The sequence below is a fragment of the Manis pentadactyla genome, chromosome 3 (genome assembly GCF_030020395.1).
Source record: "Manis pentadactyla isolate mManPen7 chromosome 3, mManPen7.hap1, whole genome shotgun sequence".
NCBI classification, from domain to species: Eukaryota; Metazoa; Chordata; class Mammalia; order Pholidota; family Manidae; genus Manis; species Manis pentadactyla.
In genome coordinates, this window is record NC_080021.1 from 113,695,930 (window position 1) to 113,721,733 (window position 25,804).

At 39.8% G+C, this 25,804-nt stretch overlaps 2 protein-coding genes across 14 annotated transcripts in view; one reads left to right on the forward strand and one right to left on the reverse strand.

Annotated features, from left to right (window-relative positions):
* LOC118924086 (serine/threonine-protein kinase greatwall-like) overlaps window positions 1-19,688 on the reverse strand; it is a 44,202-nt gene extending 24,514 nt beyond the window's left edge. For 2 of the 8 annotated variants that reach the window (XM_057498321.1, XM_057498322.1), the window contains exons 1-4: window positions 19,375-19,688; window positions 16,931-17,068; window positions 5,434-5,573; window positions 3,739-3,827 (exon numbers count right to left, since the gene is read on the reverse strand). In XM_057498321.1, the coding sequence (XP_057354304.1) occupies window positions 3,739-3,827; window positions 5,434-5,573; window positions 16,931-17,068; window positions 19,375-19,560 (553 nt within the window). In that variant the 5' untranslated portion in view covers window positions 19,561-19,688. Of the gene's footprint in view, window positions 1-3,738; window positions 3,828-5,433; window positions 5,574-16,926; window positions 17,069-19,374 lie in introns of those variants that run through there. The other 6 variants (XM_057498317.1, XM_057498316.1, XM_057498315.1 and 3 more) reach the window with 6 other exon arrangements.
* LOC130682931 (ATP-dependent zinc metalloprotease YME1L1) overlaps window positions 19,668-25,804 on the forward strand; it is a 47,593-nt gene continuing 41,456 nt past the window's right edge. For 2 of the 6 annotated variants that reach the window (XM_057498323.1, XM_057498325.1), the window contains exons 1-2: window positions 20,176-20,730; window positions 24,881-25,012. In XM_057498323.1, coding sequence (XP_057354306.1) covers window positions 20,698-20,730; window positions 24,881-25,012 — 165 coding nt within the window. In that variant the 5' untranslated portion in view covers window positions 20,176-20,697. Of the gene's footprint in view, window positions 19,799-20,161; window positions 20,731-24,880; window positions 25,013-25,804 lie in introns of those variants that run through there. The other 4 variants (XM_057498327.1, XR_008996389.1, XM_057498324.1 and 1 more) reach the window with 4 other exon arrangements.

Sequence of the window (25,804 nt, forward strand, 5' to 3'; positions counted from 1 at the left end):
TCTTCCAGAGAGTGCTGATGTTGGAAGTTCTTCTTCATATTGTATCTTAGTTCATTTTCTAGGTAGCCAAATTAGGCTTTGATCCTCTGTATACTTTCTTTGTTTTGAAGTCCGTTTTTTCTGATACTAGTAGTGCAACACCTGCTGTTTTCTCCCTATTGTTCGCATGAAATATCTTTTTCCATCCCTTGACTTTTAGTCTGTGTATGTCTTTGCGTTTGAGGTGAGTCTCTTGTAAGCAGCATATAGATGGGTCTTGCTTTTTAATTCATTCTGTAACTCTGTGTCTTCTGATTGGTGCATTCAGTCCACTTATGTTTAGGGTGATTTTTGAAAGATATGTACTTATTGCCATTGCAGGCTTTAGATTCATGGTTACCAAAGTTTCAAGGTTGGCTCCTTTACTATCTAACCGTCTAACTTAACTCACTTATTAAGGTACTATAAACACACTCTGATGATTCTTTCTTTCTCTCCCTTGTTATTCTTCCTCCTGCATTCTTTATATGTTAGGTGTTTTATTCTGTACTCTTTGTGTTTCCTTTGACTGCTTTTGTGAGTAGTTGATTTTATTTTTTGCCTTTAGTTAGTATTTGTTTGGGCTGCTTTCTTTGCTGTCATTTTATTTTCTATGGTGACATCTATTTAACCTTAGGAGTACTTCCATCTAGAGCAGTTCCTCTAAAATACCCTGTAGAGGTGGTTTGTGGGAGGCAAATTCTCTTAACTTTTGCTTGTCTGGGAATTGTTTAATCCCTTCTTCATATTTAAATGATAATCGTGCTGGATACAGTACTCTTGGTTCAAGGCCCTTCTGTTTCATTGCATTAAATATATCATGCCATTCTCTTCTGGCCTGTAAGGTTTCTGTTGAGAAGTCTGATGATAGCCTGATGGGTTTTCCTTTATAGGTGACCTTTTTTCTCTCTCTGGCTGCCTTTAAAACTCTGTCCTTGTCCTTGATCTTTGCCGTTTTCATTATTATGTGTCTTGGTGTTTTCCTCCTGGGTCCCTTGTGCTGGCAGTTCTGTGGGCCTCCATGGTCTGAGAGACTATTTCCTCCCCCAGTTTGGGGAAGTTTTCAGCAATTATTTCTTCAAATACACTTCCTATCTTTTTCTCTCTTTCTTTTTCTTCTGGTACCCCTATAATGCGAATATTGTTCCATTTGGATTGGTCACACAGTTCCCTTAGTATTCTTTCATTCCTGGAGATCCTTTTATCTCTCTCTGCCTCAGCTTCTCTGTGTTCCTATTCTCTGATTTCTATTCCATTAGTGGCTTCTTGCACCTCGTCCAGTCTACGCTTAAGTCCTTCTGGAGATTGTTTTAGTTCTGTATTCTTCCTCCTAACTTGATCCTTTAGCTCTTGCATATTTCTCTGCAGGTTCATCAGCATGGTTAGGACCTTTATGTTGAATTCTTTGTCAGGAAGATTGGTTAAATCTATCTTCCCAGGCTACTTCTCAGGGATTGTCTGGGTGATTCTGGACTAGATCAGATTCTTCTGCCTTTTCATGGCTATAGAGGTCTTGCTTGCTGGTCGCCTTGCCCTCCTAGAACAAAGCCCATGGGCAGTTGGCACGTGTGTTAGCTGGGCTGCCTCTGCTGGTTACTCACACATGGGGAGCAGCTTCTGGTTTTATTTCTTGAACCGACGCGGACGGGGCAACCATAGGGACAGCCCAGAGTCCCATGGGGCGGGGCAGGTATGCTGGGTGGGCTCTCCTGCGAGAACAGCGACCCTTAGCACCTTGTCCCGGCTTCCTTTGTCTGTGTGCGCCGGCGGGGCCTCTGAGGCTGGCCAGGGCAGCTGCGGAAGAGGCACTGGGCAGTTGTTGTGGGCGTGGCAGCTCTCAGGCTGCTTCCCTGCTGTGGCGGGGCGGCGCTGGAGGGGGAATGGACGGGAGGCTGTGTATTGCCGTGAGGGGCTTCAGAGCTGCGCTGCTTCCCAGGGGGCTGGAGTGCCTGAATTTCCTTGGGATTCCCAGATGCTGGGCTGAGTGTGATGGGACGCTTTCACCGTGCTGTGAAGCCCCTGTCTCTTTAAGACTTTCAAAAAGTACTCGCTTTTTTTTTGTCCCAGGGTCGCCGGCTGTGGCGTTCTGCTCAGAGATTTTACTGTTCCATTTCCCTAGTATCCAGCAAACCACGCAATGTGTGTCTGCGCTCCTGGTGTGGATGACTAGGGCTGGGTATTTAGCAGTCCTGGGTTTCCACTCCCTCCCCGCTCCGACTCCTCTCCTCCTGCCGGGGAGCTAGGGTGCGGGGGGCGCTTGGGTCCCACCGGGGAACAGCTTGTATCTTACCCCTTCATGAGTCGCTGAGTTCTCACAGATGTAGATGTAGCCTGGCTGTTGTACTGTACCTTCTGGTCTCTCTTTCAGGAATAGTTGTATTTGTTGTATTTTCAAAAATATATATGGTTTTGGGTGGAGATTGCCACTGCCCTACTCACGCCGCCATCGTGGCTCCTCCCTTTTCCGATATTTTATCTGCAACCTGCGGAGTTATATTTGCTGCACAATTTAAAAACTGGCAGGTTTTAGAAAGGCAATGTGATAAACATACAGCATAGTATGGAACATCCCTAGTGGCATCTTGTCTAGTTACCTGTATTCAAATATCCATGTACTCATACATTCACAGAAAGTATGCATCATCAAGTGAAGTGGGATTAATAAAAACTATGAATGCCTGTATCAGCTCAGGTTAGGTTTTACCTAACAGATAAAAAACCTTAAAGTATTCAACAGTTTTTGAAATTTGTCCTTATAGACAAAGAATTGTAGATCTGTACTTTTTTCCAAATAATTATAATCCCATGGTTTGTAGTTTGCAAGTTCAATTTTGAATTCCACTATTCAGTTATTTCTATCCACTACCATTCAATACATAATGCACTATGACACCAAGTCAATGAGTTATCATTTATCCGTGTTTGTTTGATAAATGTATGTAATTTCTAGTTTCTCCCAATTAGAAACAATGCCGCTACAAATAATTTTGTTCACATATATTGTTCCTTTGATTGCTTTCCTTAGAATAAGTGCCAAAATACAAGGTCGCTAGGTCAAAAAGAATGAAAGCCTTTTGTTTCTTAAAACACACTGGTAAATATATTTGCAAAGCGCTATGCTAATTTACAATGTCTCTAGTAAAACTTACTGTGCTTTTTAGTCTTATTAACACTGGATCTCCAGTTCTCCTTTTTTGGGGGCCAGCTTAGTAGTATATTAAGGTATACATTATTTTTTTTTAATAAGCATTTCTCTCATCATTAGTAGTGAAATTAATACATTCTCGTGTGTGTGTGTGTGTGTGTGTGTGTGTGTGATTTCTGTGTTCATTTTCTTTGCCTGTTGTTTATCATGTATATTTGAATAAGTTCTTTAAGGGTTAACTTTTTATCATGTTATAATTATTTTACTCATTTTATTGATGTTTAACTGGTCAGAACAAATTTTAGTAGGAATAAAAAGTCAGAAGAACAGAAACTGAGTTCTTTTTGAAGATCCAAAGATCTTTGAGGACCTTTGAGCATTCAAGAATATTGATTCTCATTTTTCATCTTTAACTGAAAAAACTACCATTACACCTTTCTAGACTATCTTGGAACAAATAATCATCAAATTTTATTCATTATAAACTAAAAATGAAAACAGTGGAAGTTAATGAAGCATAGCATCTAAAATTTGTTGGATTTTTAAAAAGGTAACTTACCTGCTGTTTTTCTTACCTCTATTCAAAGTAACTTTGGAAAGGCCAAAATCTGTTAGTTTAATATGACCTTCGTTAGAAATTAGCATGTTATCTGGTTTCAAATCCCTGTGCATACAAAAGACAAGTAGCAGATAACTAAAAAACAGCTAGTGTTGCTAACAGAATTACCAGGGAAAAAAATAAAAGGTCACAGAAGAATCAAATCCTATTTATTTTCCCTAAAATAAGGTACTCATTGGTGGCTTTCAAAGTGCAGAAAACAAGCCCCGGAAGATGACTGGTTAGCCAGAGACGGGTAAGATTCCTCAAGGGAGGAACAACCTAAGACAGGCACAGTCGCAGGGGGGCCATCAGGTGAGAAATTGGGGATCAACAGAGGTGAGGCTTAGAACCTCACCCCCCCTGTTCTGAGAGAAATCTTCTGCATACATGGATGTTTATTGCCCTCGTCTAGCTCGGATTAACACATAGTCTACAGGCACACACCTGATCATCTACATTTGCTCTCTTACAACACTAAACTCTGTTTTCTACCTTTATCTCCTATCTACCTACCACTTCAGCATTTTATTAAAAATAATAATAATAAAGAGAGAAATGTGGTATCCACATATAAATCAAGTTTAAAAATCAAATGAATATTCATATTTGAACTGACTGTTTATAGTTCATAATGCATGAACAAAACCGAAAGCTTCTGTGATGACTGCCCTTGCACTGTTCACCATGTAACTTATTCACTATGTAAGAATTTGTACTCCATGTAAGAATTTGTTCGTTATGCATCAGAAGATTGGAGACTGACGAAAATTAGGCTTGGGGTGGATTAATGATTGTGCATTGAGTATTGACCCCCCTATACAGAAATTTATTGTTGTTAACAACTATTTGATCAATAAATATGAGAGATGCCCTCACAAAAAAAAAATATATATATATATATATATATATGTATATAAACACACTTCCAATTGTAAAATTAATAAGTAACCGGGATGTAATGTATAGCATAAGGAATATAGTCAAAATATTGTAACAACTTGGTATGGTGATAGCTGGTACCTAGAATTATCATGTATATAAATGTTGAATCACTGTGTTGTACACCTGAAACTAATGTAATGTAATACTGTGTGTCAACTACCCTTCAATAAAAAAAAAAAAGTGCAGAAAACAACTCTCAAAAGCAAACCATCTTTTGTATATTTGAATCTACAAGCAAGTTAATGAATTTAATGCTAGATTATCTTTGGCATTACTCATTACATACTCCATTAAAATAAATAAGCTTCATCAGATAAAATAAACCATAATCCTGGTCAAAATCACATTTACCTCTTTCAAGGAGGGTAAGATTAAGCCTTAAGAGAAAAGCCACATAACCTGATTTTCTTTGCACTAAGCAAAACACTGTAAATCAGCTGGGATTATAAAATGTAGCACTTGGTATGATGGTAAAGGAGTGGAGAAAAGATGCAATATTCTTCAAAATAAAATGGCACACCCACAGTCAAAACAACGAATTGAAAAAAACACACAGATGAAAAAAACAGTTGACTATACTTCTAAATTCACAGAAGTTACTACTAAACTTTAGATAACCCAGGTAAATAGGCAAGTGGTAATGCAAATATTTAAGACTCAAATATCCGATACATAATTTGATAACCTATGCTTTTTAGTAATAGTTTGGAGAAAAGTCAGTCTTTACCTGTGGATGATTCCATGTCTGTGAAGATAGTCTAGAGTCAATGCTACCTCAGAAATGTATTTCACAGCCATTTCTTCATCAAAATAACCATATATATGAAGGAGGGACTTGACATCCCCACCAATAAGATATTCCATTACCTATCAAAAGGGAATATAAATGTGGCAAACAAAACCACTACTATTAAATGTAATGTGAGCATATTTTTAGCATAGTTCTACAATAGATATATTTTCTTGGTATTACTCAGTACACATTAATTCCAGGTTTGCTCATGTTGTCACAGGTTTTTCATTTAAATTAAGCTGTTTAAAAATTCAGACTTACAGAAAAGGTGTAATAATAGTAGAACGATATCCCATAAACTCTTCCATCTAGATTCACTAGTTCATAGCATTTTGCCACATCTGCTCACTCTTCCTCTCCACATATATGAAGATGAAGTAAATATTTACACTAATCACTAATTGTGTTAGAAAATAAACATAACAACACAATAATATTAATCTAAATTTCTTACATGCATGTATTTTTGTTCAGAATAAGCAGTTTAAAAAATATGGCAACATTAGAAACTGGTATTAATATATAACTTATAAATTCTTGCTGAAGAGGTGGAGAAAAGATGACCACGTGAGTAGTGTGGTGGAAATCTCCTCCCAAAACCACATATATTTTGAAAATACAGCAAATACAACCATTCCTAAGAGAGTGACCAGAAGTAACAGTACACCAGCCAGTCTACATCTGCGAGAACCCAACATCTCACAGAAAATGGTAAAGTACAAAGCTGCGACCCAGCAGGAACCGAGCACTCCCACCACTGCAGCAGACCGGCAGGAGGAAAAGAATCAGAGCAGGGAGGGAGAGGAAGCACAGGACTGCTCAATACCCAGTCCTAGAAATCTACCCCAGGAGCACAGACCCACACCGCTTAGTGTTCTGGAGATAAGAGGGGAAGAAAAGCAAAGTCTGAGAGTAAGATTGTGAATAGGTTCCCACAACCGGCTGCCCTAGGACAAAAGAAAAACAGGCTCTTTTAAAGACTTCTCTTTTAAAGGGGCAAGGATTTAGGAGAAGGAAAGGTGGACAAAATCGTCCTGGAACACTCAGCCCAGAAGGCCGGGAACTTTCAGGATCTTCAGGTGCCCTATCCCCCTGGTTGGCAACGCAGCCCCAAGGCCCCTCACCACGACAAGCAGCCTGCTGTTCCTTCCACCGTGCTGGCACCTGTGAGCAAACCGGCTGTCCCGGCCATTGCGGTAGACCAGCCGGAGGGCAGCCTGGTCTACAGCAACTACTCACTTTAACGCAGAGGCTTCTCTGTGTGCACGGCTAATGGGCCCAGACCCAGAGGCTGCTCCCTGCACATGGTTGACCAGCAAAGACTGCAGAGACAGGCGCTGAGACCAGTAAGCACGAAACAGCTTTGTTCTCGCGGGTGCTGTGCCTCTTGACTGTGACCCCCGCCATCACCCTAGGCCATCCCAAGGGCAACCCCACCCACAGCAGTTTAGGGGATTAACCCACAGGCTGCTCCGTGTGCGTGGTTAACTGGCACAAACAGCGGAGAGAGGCATGGTGACCAGCAAGCAGGGAGGGACTTTTTCCTCCCAGCTGACACCTGCGCCATTCACCTGCCACCACTCCCATTGCTCCAGGACTATGAAAAGGAAGAACCTTGTTCAATCCAAAATCCCTCAAACACCAGAAAGAGGGTTTGGTGAGACTGAAATCACAAATCTTCCTGAAAAAGAATTCAAAATAAAAGTTACAAGCATGCTAATGGAGCTACAGAAAAATATTCAAGAGCTTACAGACAAATTCCGGAGGGAGATAACGGAAATGAAACAAAAAATGGAGGGATTTAAAAGCAGATTAGGTGAGGTTGAGGAGACAGTAAATGAAGCAGAAATCAGAGAACAGGAATACAGAGAAGCTGAGGCAGAGAGATAAAAAAGGGCCTCCAGGAATGAAAGAATATTAAGAGAACGGTGTGACCAATCCAAACAGAACAGGTGGACAAAAATTCATTACAGGGGTACCAGAAGAAAAAGAAGAGAGAAAAAGGGATAAAAAGTGTCTTTGAAGAAATGATTGCTGAAAACTTCCACAATATGGGCAAGTAAATAGTCTATCAGGCCATGGAAATCCACAGATCTCCCAACACAAGGGACCCAAGGAGGACAACACCAAGACATAACAATAATTAAAATGGTAAAGATCAAGGACAGAGTATTAAAAGCAGTCAGAGAGAGAAAAAAGATCACATACAAAGGAAAACCCATCAGATTATCAGTAGATTTCTCAGCAGAAACTGTACAGGCCAGAAGGCAGTGGCATGATATATTCAATGCAATGAAACAGAAAGGCCTTGAAGCAATAATACTCTACCAGCAAAATTTAAATTTAAATTTGAAAGAGGGGTTAAACAATTCCCAGGTAAGAAAAACGAGGAAATCTACCTCCCACAAACCAACTCTACAGTGTTTTGTAAAGAGACTGCTCTGGATGAAGTGTGCCTAAAACTAAATAGCTGTTACCAGAGAAAATAAAACCACAGAAAAGGAAGTAGACCAACTAAATACTAACCAAATGTAAAATTAAATCAGCTACTCACAAAGTCAGTCAAGGGATACACAAAGAGTACAAAATATGACACCTAACATATACAGAGTGGAGGGGGAAGAAAAAGAAGGGAGAGAAAAAAGAATAATCAGACTGTGTTTATAATAGTGTAATAAATGAGTTAAGGTAGACCTCTAGATAGTAGAGAAGCTGCCCTTGAACCTTTGGTAACACAAATTCAAAGCCTGCAAAGGCAGTAAGTACATATCTATCAATAATAATCTTAAATGTAAATGGACTGAATGCACCAATCAAAAGACACAGAGTTACAGAATGGATGAAAAAGCAAGACCCATCTAACTGTGGCCTACAAGAGACTCACTTTAACCCCAAAGACATACACAGACTAAAAGTGAAGGGATGGAAAAAGTTATGTCAAGTAAACAATAGGGAGAAAAAAGCAGGAGTTGCAGTACTTGTATCAGACAAAATAGACTTCAAAAGAAAGCAAGTAACAAGAGACAATGAAGGACATTACATAATGATAAAGGGGTCAGTCCAACAAGAGGATATAACCATTATAAATATCTATGGACCCAACACAGGAGTGCCTACATATGTGAAACAAATACTAACAGAATTAAAGGGGGAAATAGAATGAAATGCATTCATTTTAGGAGACTTCAACACATCACTCCCTCAAAAGTACAGATAACCCAGACAGAAAATAAGTGAGGAAACAGAGGCACTGAACAACACATTAGAACACATGGACCTAGAACACTCCATCCAAAAAGCAGCAGGATACACATTCTTCTCAAGTGCACATAGATCATACACCAGGCCATAAAAAGAGCCTCAGCAAATTAAAAAAGACCAAAACTGTACCAACCAACTTCTCAGATCAAAAAGGTATGAAACTAGAAGTGAACTGTACAAAGAAAACAAAAAGGCTCACAAACACATGGAGGCTTAACAACATGATCCTAAATAATCAATTCATCAATGACCAAATTAAAACAGAGATCAAGCAACATATGGAAACAAATGACAACAGCAGCGCAATGCCACAACTCCTGTGGGATGCAGCGAAGGCAGTTCTAAGAGGAAAGTATACAGCAATCCAGGCCTATTTAAAATAGGAAGAACAATCCCAAATGAACAGTCTCAATTCACAATTATTGAAACTGGAAAAAGAAGAAAAATGAGGCCCAAATTCATTAGAAAGAGGGAGATAATAATGATCAGAGAAGAAGCAAATAAAATTGAGAAGAATAAAACAACAGAAAAAATTTATGAAATCAAGAGCTGGTCCTTTGAAAAATAAACAAACTAGATAAGCCCATAGCCAGACTTATCAAGAAAAAAAGAGAATCTACACACATAAACAGAATCAGAAATGACAAAGGAAAAATCATGACAGACATCACAGAAATACAAAGAATTATTAGAGAATACTATGAAAAACTATATGCTAACAAACTGGATAACCTAGAAGAAATAGGCAACTTTCTAGAAAAATACAACCTTCCAAGACTGACCCAGGAAGAAACAGAAAATCTGAACAGACCAATTAACAGCAATGAAATTGAAACAGTAATCAAAAACTACTGGACCAGATGGCTTCTCCACTGAATTTTATCAGACATTTAGGCAAGACATAACACACACTCTCCTTACAGTTTTCCAAAAAATACTAGAGGAGGGAATACTTCCAAACTCATTTTATGAAGCCAGCAACACTCTAATACCAAAACGAGGCAGAAGGCACCGCACACACAAAAGACTACAGACCAATATCCCTAATGAACATAGATGCAAAAATACAAAACAAAATATTGGCAAGCCGAATTAAAAAATACATCAAAAGGATCAGACATCATGATCAGTGGGATTCATCCCACGGATGCAAGGATGGTACAGTATTCAAGAATCTATCAACATCATCCAATATATCAATAAAAAGACAGACAAAAATCACATGATCATCTCCATAGACATCAAAAAGCATTTGACAAAATTCAACACACATTCGTGATAAAAACTCCCAACAACATGGGTATAGAGGGCAAGTACCTCAACATAAGAAAGGCCATATATGACAAACCCACAGCAAACATCATACTTAACAGTGAAACGCTATCAGCTTTTCCTCTAAGACTGGGAACAAGACAAGGATGCCCGCTCTCCCCACTTTTATTCAACATAGTAGTGGACATCCTAGCCCAGCAATCAGACAACACAAAGAAATAAAAGGCATCCAGATTGGTAAGGAAGAAGTTAAACTGTCCCTGTTTGCAGATGATTTGATATTGTACATAAAAAAACAAAAAAGAATCCACTCCAAAACTCCTAGAACTAACACTGGAATTCAGGAAAGTAGTGGGTTACAGAATTAATACGCAGACATCTGTTGCATTACTATACAGTAATGATGAACTAGCAGAAAGAGAAATCAAGAAAACAATTCCATTTACAATTGCATCAAAGGAATAAAATACCTAGGAATAAACCTAACCAAGGAAGTGAAAGACCCATACCCCGAAAACTACAAGAAACTCTTAACAGAAATTAAAGAAGACACTAAAAAATGGAAATTCACCCCATGCTCTTGGCTAGAAAACATTAATATTGTCAAAATGGCCATCCTGCCCAAAGCAATCTACAGTTTCAATGCAATCCCAATCAAAATACCAACAGCTTTCTTCAAAGAACTGAAACAAACAGTTTTAAAATTCATATGGAACTAGCAAAGACCCTGAATAGCCAAAGAAATCCTGAGAAGGAAGAATAAAGTGGGGGTAATCTTGCTTCCTAACTTCAAACTCTACTACAAAGCTACAGTAATCAAGACAATTTGGTACGGGCACAAGAACAGACCCAAAGACTAGTGCAACAGGATAGAAAGTCCAGATATTAACCCAAACATATATGGTCAATTAATATACGATAAAGGAGCCATGGACATACAATGGGGAAATGACAGCCTCTTCAACAGCTGGTGTTGGCAAAACTGGACAGCTACATGTAAGAGAATGAAACTGGATCATTGTCTAACCACATACAGAAAAGTAAATTCGAAATGGATCAAAGACCTGAATGTAAGTCATGAAACCATAAAACTCTTAGGAAATAACATAGGCAAAAATCTCTTGGACATAAACATGAGGGACTTCTTCATGAACATATCTCCACCAGGCAAGGGAAACAAAAGAAAAATGAAGAAGTGGGACAATATCAAGCTGAAAAGCTTCTGTACAGCAAAGGACACCATCAACAGAACAAAAAGGCTTCCTACAGTATGGGAGAATACATTAATAAATGACAGATCCGTTAAAGGGTTGACATCCAAAATATATAAAGAGCTCATGCACGTCAACAAACAAAAAGTAAATAATCCAATTAAAAAATGGGCAAAGAAGCTGAACAGACAGTTCTCCAAAGATGAAATTCAGATGGCCAACAGGCACATGAAAAGATGCTCCACATCGCTAGTCATCAGAGAAATGCAAATTAAAACCACAATGAGATATCAGCTCACACCAGTAAGGACTGCCACCATCTAAAAGAGAAACAACAACAAATGTTGGTGAGGTTGTGGAGAAAGGGGAACCCTCCTACACTGCTGGTGGGAATGTAAATTGGTTCAACCATTGTGGAACGCAGTATGGAAGTTCCTCAAAAAGCTCAAAATAGAAATACCATTTGACCCAGGAATTTCACTTCAAGGAATTTACCCTAGGAATGCAGCAGCCCAGTTTGAAAACGACAGATGCACCCCTACGTTTATCGCAGCACTATTTACAATAGCTAAGAAATGGAAGCAACCTAAGTGTCCATGAGTAGATAAATGGATAAAGAAGATAATATCCACAATGGAATATTATTCAGCCATAAGAAGAAAACACATCCTACCATTTGCAAGAACACAGATGGAGCTAGAGGGTATTATGCTCAGTGAAATAAGCCAGGCGGAGAAAGATAAGTACCAAATGATTTCACTCATATGTGGAGTATAAGAACAAAGAAAAAACTGAAGGAACAAAACAGCAGCAGAAACACAGAACCCAAGAACGGACAAACAGTTTCCAAAGGGAAAGGGACTGGGGAGAATGGGTGGGAAGGTATGGATAAGGGGGGTGGAAAAGAAAGTGGGCCTTACGATTAGCATGTATAATGTGGGGGGAGGCACAGGGAGGGCTGTACAACACAGAGAAGACAGGTAGTGACTCTACATCATCTTACAACGCTGATGGATGGACAGTGACTGTAATGGGGTTTGTGGCGGGGACTTGGTGAAGGGGGAGTCTAGTAAACATAATCTTCCTCATGTAATTGTAGATTAATGATACTAAAATAAAAAAGAAAATAGAGTTTGAGTGAAGTTAAGAAAAAAAACCCAAAAGCACTCACTTGAAAACTCCTACAACTAACATCTGAATTCAGCAAAGTTGTGGGTTACAAAATTAATACACAGACATCTGTTGCATTACTATACACTAATGATGAACTGGCAGAAAGAGAAATCAGGAAAACAATTCCATCCACAATTGCATCAAAAGAATGAAATACTTATGAATAAACCTAACCAAGGAAGTGAAAGGCCTATATATACCCTGAAAACTGCAAGACACTCTGAAGAGAAATTAAAGAGGATTGCAATCAATGGAAGTTCATCCCATGCTCTTGGGTAGGAAGAATTAATATTGTCAAAATGGCCATCCTGCCTAAAGCAATCTACAGATTCAATAAATCCCTATCAAAATACTGACAGCATTCTTCAATGAACTAGAGCAAATAGTTCTAACATTCATATGGAATGACAAAAGACCCCAAATACCAAAGAATCCTGAGAAGGAAGAATAAAGCAGGGGGAATTATGCTCCCTTACATTAAGCTCTATTATAAAGCCACAGTAATCAAGACAATTTGGTACTGGCACAAGAACAGACCCATAGACCAGTGGGACAGGACAGAGAACCCAGATACAAATCCAGACATATATGGTCAATTAATACACTATAGAGGAGTCATGAATATACACTTTGGAAATGACAGCCTCTTCAACAACTGGTGCTGGCAAAACTGGACAGTTACATGTAATAGAATGAAACTGGATTACTGTCTAAATCCATACACAAAAGTAAACTTGAAATAGATTAAAGACCTGAATGTAATTCATGAAACCATAAAACTCTTAGAAGAAAACATAGGGAAACCTCTCTTGAATGTAAACATGGGCAACATTTTCATGAACATATCTTCCTGGAAAAGGGAAACAAAAGCAAAAATGAACAAGTGGGAATATATCAAACCAGAAAGCTGCTGTACCGCAAAGGGCACCATCCGTAGAACAAAAGGGCATCCTACAGTATGGGAGAATATATTTGCAAATCACATATCTGACAAGGGGTTAACATCCAAAATATATAAAGAGCTCATGCACCTCAACACCCAAAAAGCAAATAACACAATTAAAAAATGGGCAGAGGTTCTGAAGAGACAGTTCTCCAAAGAATAAGTTCAGATGGCCAAAAGGCACATGAAAAGATGCTATTCATCAGAGAAATGCAAATTAAAACCACAATGAGATATCACCTCACACTAGTTAGGATGGCCAACATCCAAAAGAAAAACAACAAATGCTGGGGAGGATGTCGAGGAAGGGAAACCCTCCTACACTGCTGGTGGGAATGTATATTAGTTCAACCATTGTGGAAAGCAGTATGGAGGCTCCTCAAAAAACTCAAAATAGAAATACCATTTGACCGAGGAATTCCACTCCCAGGAATTTACCCTAAGAAAACAGGATCACAGATTCAAAAAGACATATGCACCCCTATGTTTATTGCAGCACTATTTACAATAGCCAAGATATGGAAGCAACCAAAATGTTCACAGTAGATGAATGGATAAAGAAGATATATACACAATAGCGTATTATTTGGCCATAAGAGGTAAAGAAATCCTACCCTTTGCAACCACATGGATGGATCTAGAGGATATTGTGCTCAGTGAAACAAGTCAGATGGAGAAAGTCAAGTACCAGATGATTTCACTCTTCTGTGGAGTAGAACAAAGCAAAAACTAAGGAACAAAACAGCAGCAGACTCACAAACCCAAGAATGGACTAACAGTTACCAAAGGGAAAGGGACTGGGGTCGGTGGGTGGGGAGGGATGGATAAGGGGATTAAGGGGAACTATGATTAGCACACATAATGTAAGGGGGCACGGAGAGACAGTGTAGCACAGAGAGAACAAGTAGTGACTCTATAGCATATTACTATGCTGATGGTCAGTGACTGGAATGGGGTTTGTGGTTGCAACTTGATAATATGGGTGAATGTAGTAACCACGATGTTGCTCATGTGATTGTATTATCAATGATACTTTAATAAAAAAAAATTCTTGCTGAGTTATTCAAGAATATTGTTGAAGAAGTCATGCCCTGTCAACCACTAAATTCTTCATCACATATCTCCTAATAATGATATTCTTGTATAACTACAGTGTAATAAAATTCAAGGAAGTTAATGCAAATATGTTGTTTAATGTAAAGTCCATATTCAAATTTCTCTGATTATCTTGATTTTGCCTCTGATAGCATCTTTCCTCATTTCCTATGCTCAAACCAGGATCATACATCATATTTAGTTTTCCTGTCTCTTTAGTCTCCTTTAATCCAGAACAGGTTTTTGCGTTTTTTTAGGGCGTGGTGGAGGGAAGTCTTTCATGACCTCTGATAATTTCCTCATTAGTCATGCTACACATCTTCAGCATATGCAATGTTGAGTCCTTACTGATTCACACCAGATGAGACACCTAAAGTTAGCATGTTCAATTATTGGTGATGTTAATTTTGACCACTGACTTAAGGTGGTGATATCAGATGTCTCCACTGAAGAAGCACTGTACAGAAACTGGGCCAGTTTGCCAACCAGTGGCTTAAAAGACAGAAAGTCAATTATTCTTACAGTATTTGGTTTTCGTCTTCTTACTGCTACTATATATATATGCTTTTTGGACTTGTTCAAGACAGTTTATCATGTTAAAAAGTAAACCCCCATCTCATACTTTCTCAGAACCTTGGGGTTTCCTGAAGGGCTGTATTTAGCCTTGCTCTGAGGGTGATTTCTATTACAAATTTGTATCTTTATTCCAAATCCTTCCCCCCAGCATCACCAGGTCTTATTCCCCACAGAGAAGGTCATTACAACCACAGACTGCAATTCATGGTAATGTATTCACTGGAGTTACTTCAAATAGCAAACAAACAAAAAACCCAACTCAACAGTAGGGCATTCACTAAAAAAATTATGGAATTCATAAATAAATCCATGGAATTCCATGTAGTCATTAAAAAATATGAGGTCATCACTAAAAGGAAAAAATAAGTGGAAGAATAGCATTTACAATATGATCACATTTCACATGCATTCATTTAAACAACTGGGGTTTGTAAAAAACTTAATTTTATCTTGAATTAGTCCTAATGCAAAAAAGGGGCTCACCACTGTCCTAAACAAACTTTTTACTCTCCAAAGTTTTCTGTCTTTCCCATTAAATCTTTGCAACCACATTTAACATCGGTCTAAATATATTCACAGATTTACTGAAAGATTAGGAATGGATTTAATCATCAAGTACCAAGGGAGTTTTAGATCAGACTCTTTATGGCCTATCCTGAATTTTCAGGTCTTTAGCTTAAAGCTGGATATCATGTTCTTCCACATCAGAGCTCTGCTCAGTCTCAAGTCAGTATAGCATAAAGTTGCAGTGTGGCACGATTATGTTCCAGGGTCACAGACAGCTTCAGCATATCAAGGATAAGGATTTCCACTCTTAAAGGCAATCAAATTATGAAAGGAATAAGCCTTCTGCTAATAAACACATATATCCCATGTCTGAATTCTACATTTTAAAGGCCTATTCATTCATAGAAAACCATTTGTACATACTAGACAGAAGCTACTGGAGTTACCAAACATTTAATCCATAGACCTTCTCTGAAGTCAGAACCTTGAGAATCTGTAGTCAAAATGACTTTGCCTCTTGCTGTCCCCCTCAAATTCCTCACTAGAATACTGAGCTGTTGCTTTCAATGAAAAGCAAGAACTCTCAAAGTCCACACACCCAAAACTTACCACTTCCTAGTAGATTTCCTTATTATATACCAAACGTTTATACAGTGTATGTCGAGTATATGTCCTGTGCCTACAAAATGTTCTGGCACTATGTTCAGACACTGTTCCACATGCTTCAAAATAACCTTCAAGGTAAGGTAGGGACTGTCATTATCTCCATTTTGCAGGCGTGGAAACTGAGGTATGGCAGTTAATTTTATGCATCAGTTCGGCTAATCCACGGTACCTAGACATTTGGTGAAACACCAATCTAAATGTTGTTACGAAGGTATTTAAATCAGTAGACTGAGTAAAAGCTGATTTTTCTTTCCATAATGTGGGTGGTCCTCATCCATTCAGTTGAAGGCCTTACAAGATCAAGGTGGTGTCCTAGTCTTTCCCTCCCTTCCCCTGCTGCCCCCCACCCCAACACACACGCAAGAGGGAATTTTCTGTCTCTATACTGCTTTTGGACTTGAGCTGCAACATCAGCTCTTCCCTAGGTCTATAGCCAGTCTGCCTACTCTTTAGTTTTTCGACTCGATAGCCCCCACAAGCACACAGGGCAATTCCTTAAAATAAATCCCCCTCTCCACACATACAAAGACACCCTATTAGTTCTTTTACCCTGGAAAACCCTGGCAAATAGAACAGGTGCAGTAACCTGGTAACTTGGCCAAGGTCCTAAAGCTAGTAAGTTAGGAGTTGGGATCCAAACCTAGGTACTCTGAACCCAGACACTATCTTAAATCAATGAGTTCAGTGATTAAAGGATGAAGAAAGAAATGTAAAATTACTTACTCACCAAGTAGACGTTGTTTGCTGACTGCAGTGAGTAGTACAAATGGACAATGAAAGGACTTTTGCTTAGTGCCAGTGCATCCCTCTCAGCTTGTACCTGATGAGTCATATTTTTGTTGATCATGTCTGCTTTTTTGACAACCTATAGTAGATAACACGACAACAGACACATTCACTTTATTTTTTATTATAAGGTGTTCCCAGGTTTCAAAGATGCCTTCACGAAAACAACCAGAGAGAGAAAGCAGATATCATTTGGATCTCACATTGTCATCAGGAAACTCTGCCCGAAAAAAAAAACTTTCCTCAACATAGAAGTGCTTATCTTGGTATCAAGTAGCAAAAGTATCGCTTCCCTTTTGAGAAGGAAAAAGAAGTAAACAAATTCCCGACTGCCCTACATATTAGGAGAAGATCCTGTCCTGCTGTTCTTCTAACAAAGCCAAAAGATAGTAATATTCCTAATAAGTCCCCAGATAATCAGGAATCTAGGCACAGAGAAACAGTAGCTAGTAAGATTTTTTTTTCCCCTTCTGATTCCTTGATGGATGGGAATAGACTCAGAAAGAGGAAGAGTGTAGAAAGTTTCTCTTGCCTAGGGAAAAAAAATCTTGAGAATGACTCGAACTCCTGAAATTTAAGTCTCAAATGCTGTCCTACAGAAAATAACTAATTACGCTTTTTAGGTTTCAAGGTAATTGATACAGAAGGAAAAGTACAATCTACATTAAAATTGGAGCACTAAAGTGATTCATCAGTACCAATGAGATCAATTCTCAGGACAATTACCAAAAAAAGGGCATATTCGTTCTAAAGATTCATTAGAGTATTACCAGCAGAAACATAAGCTCAGAAACAAAATAATACACATCATGCAGAGACTAGCCAATTGGCCTGGATATGGGAAAGATACAGTGGAAATTCAAAGCCAGAACTTGGAGCGTAACTGCTTTTCTAAGGCATTTGAACTTTAGCTTGTACGTAACAGCCTAAGGAATATATGAAAAAATAAAAGTGATTCCAGTTAGGGGCCTATTATAGACTAGGTATGGAACTAAGGGCCTGATGAGCCCCAAAAACAGCATGCTAAGAAAAGCCAGATGCAAAAGACCAAGGTGTTAGGTGTAACAGATAGAAGCAGCTTGGGTTCTCTGCCTTCATACTGTATTTGCCTCCTGCTTTTAACCTCTGGGCTAAAAGAAAATGAAGGAAAAGGAACAGGCTTCTGAGCAGCCCTGCAGCCCTGCAGGTAGGCTTGCTCATCATCAAAAGCAATTTTGCTTACGGTTTGAGATTTCTGCAAACAGCGACTTACTCGAAGCTTGCCTCGCCCTAGGAGATGGGGACCTGGGCAGACTTGGGATGGAAGGGGTAATATGAATAAAAGGCATAATGGACAGGATTATTGAGAGACAGGCTATACAGATAAAGTAAAGTTAAAATGACTCAATTTTGTAGGCTGAATGGCAGAGATGATGGTGGTGGTATTAAATGGAAAGAGGGAATACAGGAGTCAGAGTGGTTTGGTGGAGAGGATTGTTCAGTTTGGAAACTGTTCCAGTACAATTTCCAGGTGCCTGGTAGCTAGTCCCAGAGCAGTGTCCACAGGAGGCTGAAACTGCATCTGCACTCAGACTGCTGCTTTCTTCCCATCATCCAATCAAATCAGTGCTGAAACGTGAGTAATCTGAAACTATGGGAGTGCATGGGCACCAAGGTGGCCAGAACAGCTTCAAAACATTGAAAGCTTTTGAATGCATTCGAATGATATATACACTGCTGCAAGGATAAAGGAGTGATTTAGGACATCTTTCAGCTTAGGTCTTTAAAAGTTCAGTCTAGACTTATAATGAAAGGTTTGAAGAGAAAAAAATGGGGTTCTATTAATATGGAAAGTAATCTATGTCATAGCATAGTTAATAATATGGTATTATTTGAAAGTTGTTAAGGTCTTAGAAGTTCTCAGCAAGAAAAAACAATTTGTGTCGAAGGACGTTAACTAGACAGACTGTGATCATTTCGCCATATGTACAAATACTGAATCATTATAGTGTACCCCTGAAACTCAGTATGTTCTACGTTAATTATATCTCAATAACAAAAGAAATTAACCTATGTCGAACAGATAGAATTAAAATGCAATTTGGAAATAACTGTTCCAAATTTAATCCGGGAAAAGGTCAAATCAGTAAAGGGGGTTCCTAAGTGCTGGTGTCTCCTATGCGCTTCGGCGAGAAGAGAAGGGCGGCGCAGAGGGCAGACACCCGTATTGCCCGTCCTGAGGTTACCCCAAGCGAGAGGTCAGCTCCAGGGCTCTGGAGGCTTTGGCAAGCCAAGGGGCCTCAGTCTCACCGCTCCAGCGGACCTGGGGCCCGCCCAATTCAGGGGGCGGGAAGGAGGGCCGCTGGGCCGGACACTCCCTTTCTTCTTCACACCTTGACTTCTTACCTTCACCGCATACAACTTGCCCCCTTTTTGCCCGAGATACACCTTCCCGAAGGCGCCCCGGCTAATGGGCTTCACTATGTTGAATTCCTCAATGGAGGGAGGTCTCGGCACCGGAACCCTCTGCACGCAATCCCCTGTCGCCGCGCCTCCCCCGCTCTCCGTCTCTCTCCACGCGGTGGGCTCCATCGCAGTGAAGCCCAAGGCGGACCCCACAGCCACCGCCCAGGACCCCTAGCCGAACCGAAATTCCAGCCAACAGGGTTCAAAGGGAGGCCCCGCCCACACCGCCCGCCGCCGGTACGTTCCCGCGCTCGTCGCGTCACGCGCAGCGCAGCCCCGCCCGTCACCTCCCCTTCGTAGACGCCGGAGTACCCAGTGTGCCCAAGGCCGGGGAGACTCCCGGAAAGGCCGCAGCCTCTTCCAGGTCAGTCACCAAGGCCCGCTGGCTACAGTGATAAAGACGAGAGAGGCACAACAAAAGGGTCCAATAGGGACCTGAATCTGAATCGTGGGACTTAAAGGATTTCACCAGAGCTCCCAACGAGGCTGGGTGGACCCTGCCCTCGTTGCCCCTCAACCTTTTTTAAAACTCCTTCGCGGCCTCCTACCCGCCCCCTCCCGAAATGTAAAGGAGTTGGGTCAGAGTACAGCGATGACGAGTAGAAATCAGAGAATGTGGAGAAACTGGATGAACAGGAAGCGGGTGGCTGGCCTTGTAATCTGGCATTTTAACAGGATGTAAATTGCCTAACTAAAAACAGGACAAACGGGAAGAGCTTTGGATTTATTGTGGGGAAGGTAAAGTGCACTAAATTGTAGCAAAAGGGGTATCACAGGTTCAAGACCCAGTCGGAACAGAATACCCTGGAAGATTTGCGAAGGAAATTGTAGAAAGATTGCACAGGTCCGATACAGTTCTTAAGAAAAAGAAAACTGCAGCCAGAGAGGTTTGGGGACCCAGCACTTGTATTATTCAACGTGCAGGTCCACTACTTCGGGGGTGGGGTGCAGCGAACGCAAGCAGCCCAGGGCGAAAGGCCAGCTCCCTGAGGTGGAACCTTGGGGCAAGCCCCGAGCGGCGGCGGGGCGGAGTGCGGCACGGGGGCAGCGGAAACGGCGGCGGGGGCGCTCCCCTGCCCCGGAAGTACTGTTGCGTTACAGCCTTGCCTTCCTGGGCGGATTGTAAATCGTAGCAGCCCTAGGAAGGGAGGCCATTTTCCCTTCCCAGGAAGAGTGAGGGTAGGGGAGGGAGAAAAAGGAGAGAAAAAACGGCTCAGCGCCTCCCCGCTGGCCCGCGGTGAGGACGCTGAGACCCCTGAGGAGATGTTTTCCTTTTCGAGCACGGTGCAGCCCCAGGTGAGTCCGTCATCTGATCCTTTTTTTTCTCCTCCGCAGCCCGCAGCTGCCTGCCGTTTGTGTCTTGGACGCAGTTTCTCGTTAAGGGATGGTTGGAGGGAAGTGGTTAACCCAAAGCGAGTCTTGGGGTTGAGAGGGGATCAGGGACAACGAGAGAGTAAAGGGCTGATGGTGAAGCAGAGGCATGATCTGCGTGTGATGGAGACCTTGGCCTATCGAGTTGGTTGTGGAGTTTCTGCTGGGGAATCCATCAGGCACTGTTCAGTACCAGACCTGGGGTGGAGGAAACCTCTTTGCCCTATATGTAAAGGAAGCAAGTAATGTTCCCTTTCTGTCTTGAAGGCCTCTGCAGAGACTTTGGTATTCACAACCTTTCTTTTCCTTTAAGTGGGATTTAACCCAAGCATGCTATAATTACTTGAGCAATCTTTCACGAGAGCTTTAAAACATACTAGAAATGACACATATTTGCAATTTATTGACTGCTTGCAGTTCAGAGTTTGAATCGGCCTGCTTTCCATCTTTTTGTAAAGCAAAAGACAGAGCAGAGAAAAATGAATCCAAAAATTTGTAATTAGCGTTTTTCAGGAGTAATCACTTGTGACAGTGTTTTGTTCTTGGTTCACTTAAAAATCTTACTTGATGGTAACATTTTGATAGCTTTTTTTTTTTTTGAGAGCTCGGTTTCACCAATGAATTTTTTTTTTTTTAAACATTCAGGGTTTAAAATAAATTTTATGACATTTTTGTCTCTTGGTTTTCATGTAATGTTCCTTTGTGTAACTCTCACTCCCTTGGTTTTTGTTCTGTTTTTTGTTTTTTGTTTATACTGGCTGGATAATTAAAAAAATGAAGTGATTAGTTATTTATTGGACATGAGCAATGTGCCGGGTGGACAGAACAAATGTGAATAGACTCTTAGTGATGATATAAAGTAAAAGATGTGTAGTAGCCAGATGAACTGTGAATGGAAGTGAACAGGTATCCCAGGTAGATGGAAGGATATTTGAGATAGGGAAGAGCTTAACAGATTGAGGGAACAAAGAAATAAGGCCAGTGCAGCTACAGCGGGGGTGATTAAATGGCTCAATGACAGAAATAAGGTTGGAGAAAGGCCTTGACGCAGATCACACAGAGAGTTGTAATAAGGGACTTTCAATTACACTTTAAGTGTGTTAGGAACCATTGAATGCTTTTAATCATGGAGTGATAAAATTTTTTTTTTAAGGAATTACTGATATACACGCTTATGAAGGTATCACACGAAAAACAATGTGGTTACTACTACATTCACCCATATTATCAAGTCCCTCCCCTATACCCCATTGCATTCACTGTTCATTAGTGTAGTAAGATGCCACAGAATCACTACTTGTCTTCTCTGTGCTACAGGTGTCTTCCCCATGACCCCCCCCAACACCATGTGTACTAATCATAATACCTCTCAATCCCCTTCTCCCTCCCCTTTGGTAACTGCTAGTCCCTTCTTTGAGTTTGTGAGTCTGCTGGTGTTTTGTTCCCTTTAGTTTTGCTTTGTGGTTATACTCCACGACCCTTATGCATTTTAAGGTGTGTAAGATGGTAAACACATTTAGAAGTCTTGCTTGGTTGTTTAATTGGTAGAGTACACTTGACTTTAAATTGTAAAATTAGGAAAGGCACAGAAGGTGAAGTTGTTCACTGAGAAGTGATCAAACCATCTCTTACATATGTCTAATTAAAATAAAATTTTAAAATAAAACTTTTCAAAGAAATAGAAAATGTCTTAAAATAACTTGATTACTGTATAAGAGCTAATTATTTCTGACTCTAAAAATAATACGTGCTCATTACCAAAAATGATGAAAAGAAAAATATAATTAAGAAAATAAAGGTAACTCATAATCTCATTACTCAGAGATCCCATGTTAAAATTCTTAAATGCTTTTTATCTGTGCAGAAATATGTGTGTGCATACTTTGCAAAAAGATATTATGGTTTTACAGTCTACTTTTTTTCATTAACACCATACTGTGAATTTACTTATTTATCAGTAACAATAGGATGAAAGTTTTTAACTGGAGCCTGAAGTCAGATTATCTGGCTGGAATTATTGCTCCTGTGTTTATTTACCTGCTGAGTGACTTTAAACATGCCACTGAACCTATCTAAATTCTTGCTGTCTTCATCAGTTAATTAGGAAGTATCATAGTAGCTAATGTTTATGGCAATAGTGTAAGTCAAAACACGTAATTAAAACTGTGGCTTCTAGTAAGAACCCATTTAATATATTCATCTATTCCAATGTATGTAGCCTCTACGGTGTGCATTGTTGCACTGGGATATAGCGTTGAATAAAGTAGAGAAAAACAGAATGTATGTAAATTATGTGAATATGATATAAAACATTTTATATTAAATAATTATATAAAGTGAAATGGAGAAACAAACTCACTTGACACATGGAACTTACATCCTAGAGGAAGAGTGCGGTATAATAAAAAATAAATATTTAGTCTTTGTTCCCAGTTCTTGTCTGAGCTCTTAAAACCCTTGGAATTTCCTGTGTGATGGGACTGTCTTGTTATCGTTAAAGAGACTCTTTGGGTCACACCTGGATTTATGCCAGATGAGGTGATACAGGGTGGGGTGCTTAGAAAGCATAGCCTCAGGGCTTCAGGTGGTCACCAAAAGGTCTAGTGTGTTTAGAAGTTGGAAACTCTGAGCCCCAAACTCCTAGCGTCTGGGAGAGGAGGGCTGGCCTGGAGGCTGAGCTCTGTAAAAACTCTTGAACAAGTTGATTCGAGGCAAAGATTCTCTGTGCAAGAGGGGCGGTACACATGACCCTTCCTGACCTCACCCAGTGTACCTCCTCACCTGGCTCTTAATTTCTGTCTTTCATAATATACAGATAAATGTAGGTATTTTCCTTAGTTCTGTGAGCTGTTCTAGCAAATTATGGAACCTGCAGAAGGGGCTGTGGGAATCCCTGATTTATAGCTGGTAGAAGTATGGGTGGCCTGGGACTTGTGACTGGCATCTGAAATGGGAGCAGTCATGTGGGACGGAGCCCTTACCTGTGGGGTCTGCACTAACACTGGGTGATTAGTGTCAGAATTGCATTGAATTCAGGAGTCCAGCAATTGTTGGTTGGTGTCAGAGAATAGGTTGAGACAGATAATAAATATTGTATGGATAAATAAGTAAATATATAAATGTGTTAGATAGTAAAAGTGTCAAGAAGAAAAAATAGAGCAGAGAGGATAAGGAATATTTGCAGGGGAGGGCTGTTGAAACTTGCAGTAGGTTGACTAGTGAAAAGGCTTGCAAAAAGATGACTTCTGAGTTAAGAATTGAGGCAGTGTGAGAGCAAGCTGTGTCATTAACTGGACAAGAGGGAATAAATAGCCAAGCAGAGTCCTTGAGGTGAAGGTCTGCCGGGCGTGTTCCAGGAACAGCAAGGAAGCCAGTGTGGCTAGAGCAGAGAGAATGAGGGAAACGTGGTAGTGGGTAAATTTGAACAGGTAATAAAAGAGCTATGAAGGCTTTCTATGTCACAGATCTTTGGCTTTTATTGTAAATGAGAAGAAAAGCCATTGGAGGGTTTTGAGCAAAGGAGGATGACATCTGGCTTTGGTTTTAATACAGCAGATTCAGGGAGAGTAGTTACGAGGCTATTGCAAAAATCCACGTATAAATAATGGTGACCAGCATGGTGCGGTAGGAAAGTCGGTGAGCATAAAATTCTCTTTATTGTCATACTTTAAAAAACAAGTCTGAAATACTTCATTTTGTTATTTATTTAGCCACTCCTCTAATTTCTAGCTTTCCACTAATTTTAAGTATTTTGATGAAGATTGTGATCTATGTATACTCAAGCATTTATGAGATCATTTTTTTAAATTCCTAGAAATTATAGACTCCTGGGACAGTAAAATGCATGTATTTCTAATACTTTTGATGCACATGGCCAGAACACAAACCTGAAAGATTAACAGTTTTCTTCCTACTGTCAATGAATCAGAATACCTATTTACAAACTTTAATACTTGGTTTTGATATACAGTGTATCTTTAAATTAAATCCCAAATCCTGACAAATAGAAATATATATATTTTTTCATTTTATTTAAAAAAAAAAACAACACCTAATTTCAACTTTTATCTTTTAGGTTACAGTTCCCTTGAGTCATCTCATCAGTGCCTTCCATTCACCAAAAAACACCTCTGTTTCTGTGGGTGCATCAGTTTCTCAAAAGCAGCATGGAGATGTAGCTCCTGACCATGAGGCTCCCAGCAGTGAGGTAATGGTATTTATCAGGGGTGTGGGAGCAAGCCTTTTTGATTTGTTAGCACATGGCAAATATGTTTGCAGTTTCTTTGGTTAGGTTATTTGTAACAAAGTGTTTGATGTCTTTTATGATGAAAGATGTCTCATTTTGGCTTTTTTTACATAATTGAAGTTACTTTGTTTTATTCTTTAATATTTAATTTGTAAAAAAATTTCATATGGCACATTTATTTGGTATTTACTTTCTAGGTCACAACATGTGTGATGTCATTTACATATTCTTTTGTGTTGCTCCAACAGTAGCAGTTAACTGATCATACTTTTATTGCAAGTTTCAGGGGAGATAGAAAAATAGTAAGAAGTTATCTTCTGTTGCTTTAAAGGAGCTGATTCATTAGTATAATTGAACAATTAGAATATAAGTACCTGAAAATGAAATGTATGAGCTATGCAAGTATACTATCACTCTTGAGGGGATTATAAAATCAGTGTTGCCTAGGACATAGGGAATTCCCAACCTAGGAACCTTTTGTTTATAAGGCTCACTTATACGATAGTTGCTTTTCAACTTTTCCTCAGCATTTGACCTTACTGAACAGCTATTATTTTCAAAATATCTACTTCCCTGAAGTGAGTGATGTTACACTGATGCTTCTTAAAATTTTCTTTCTGTTTTGCTGGATTTTTTTTCATCGCCGACCCCTTAAGTATTGGGTGCACTGTATGTTTATCTAATTGTCATTGTGCACCTTCTCCCAGGGCATGTTACCCATTTTCATGTCTTCACTTAACATCTGTAGTACAT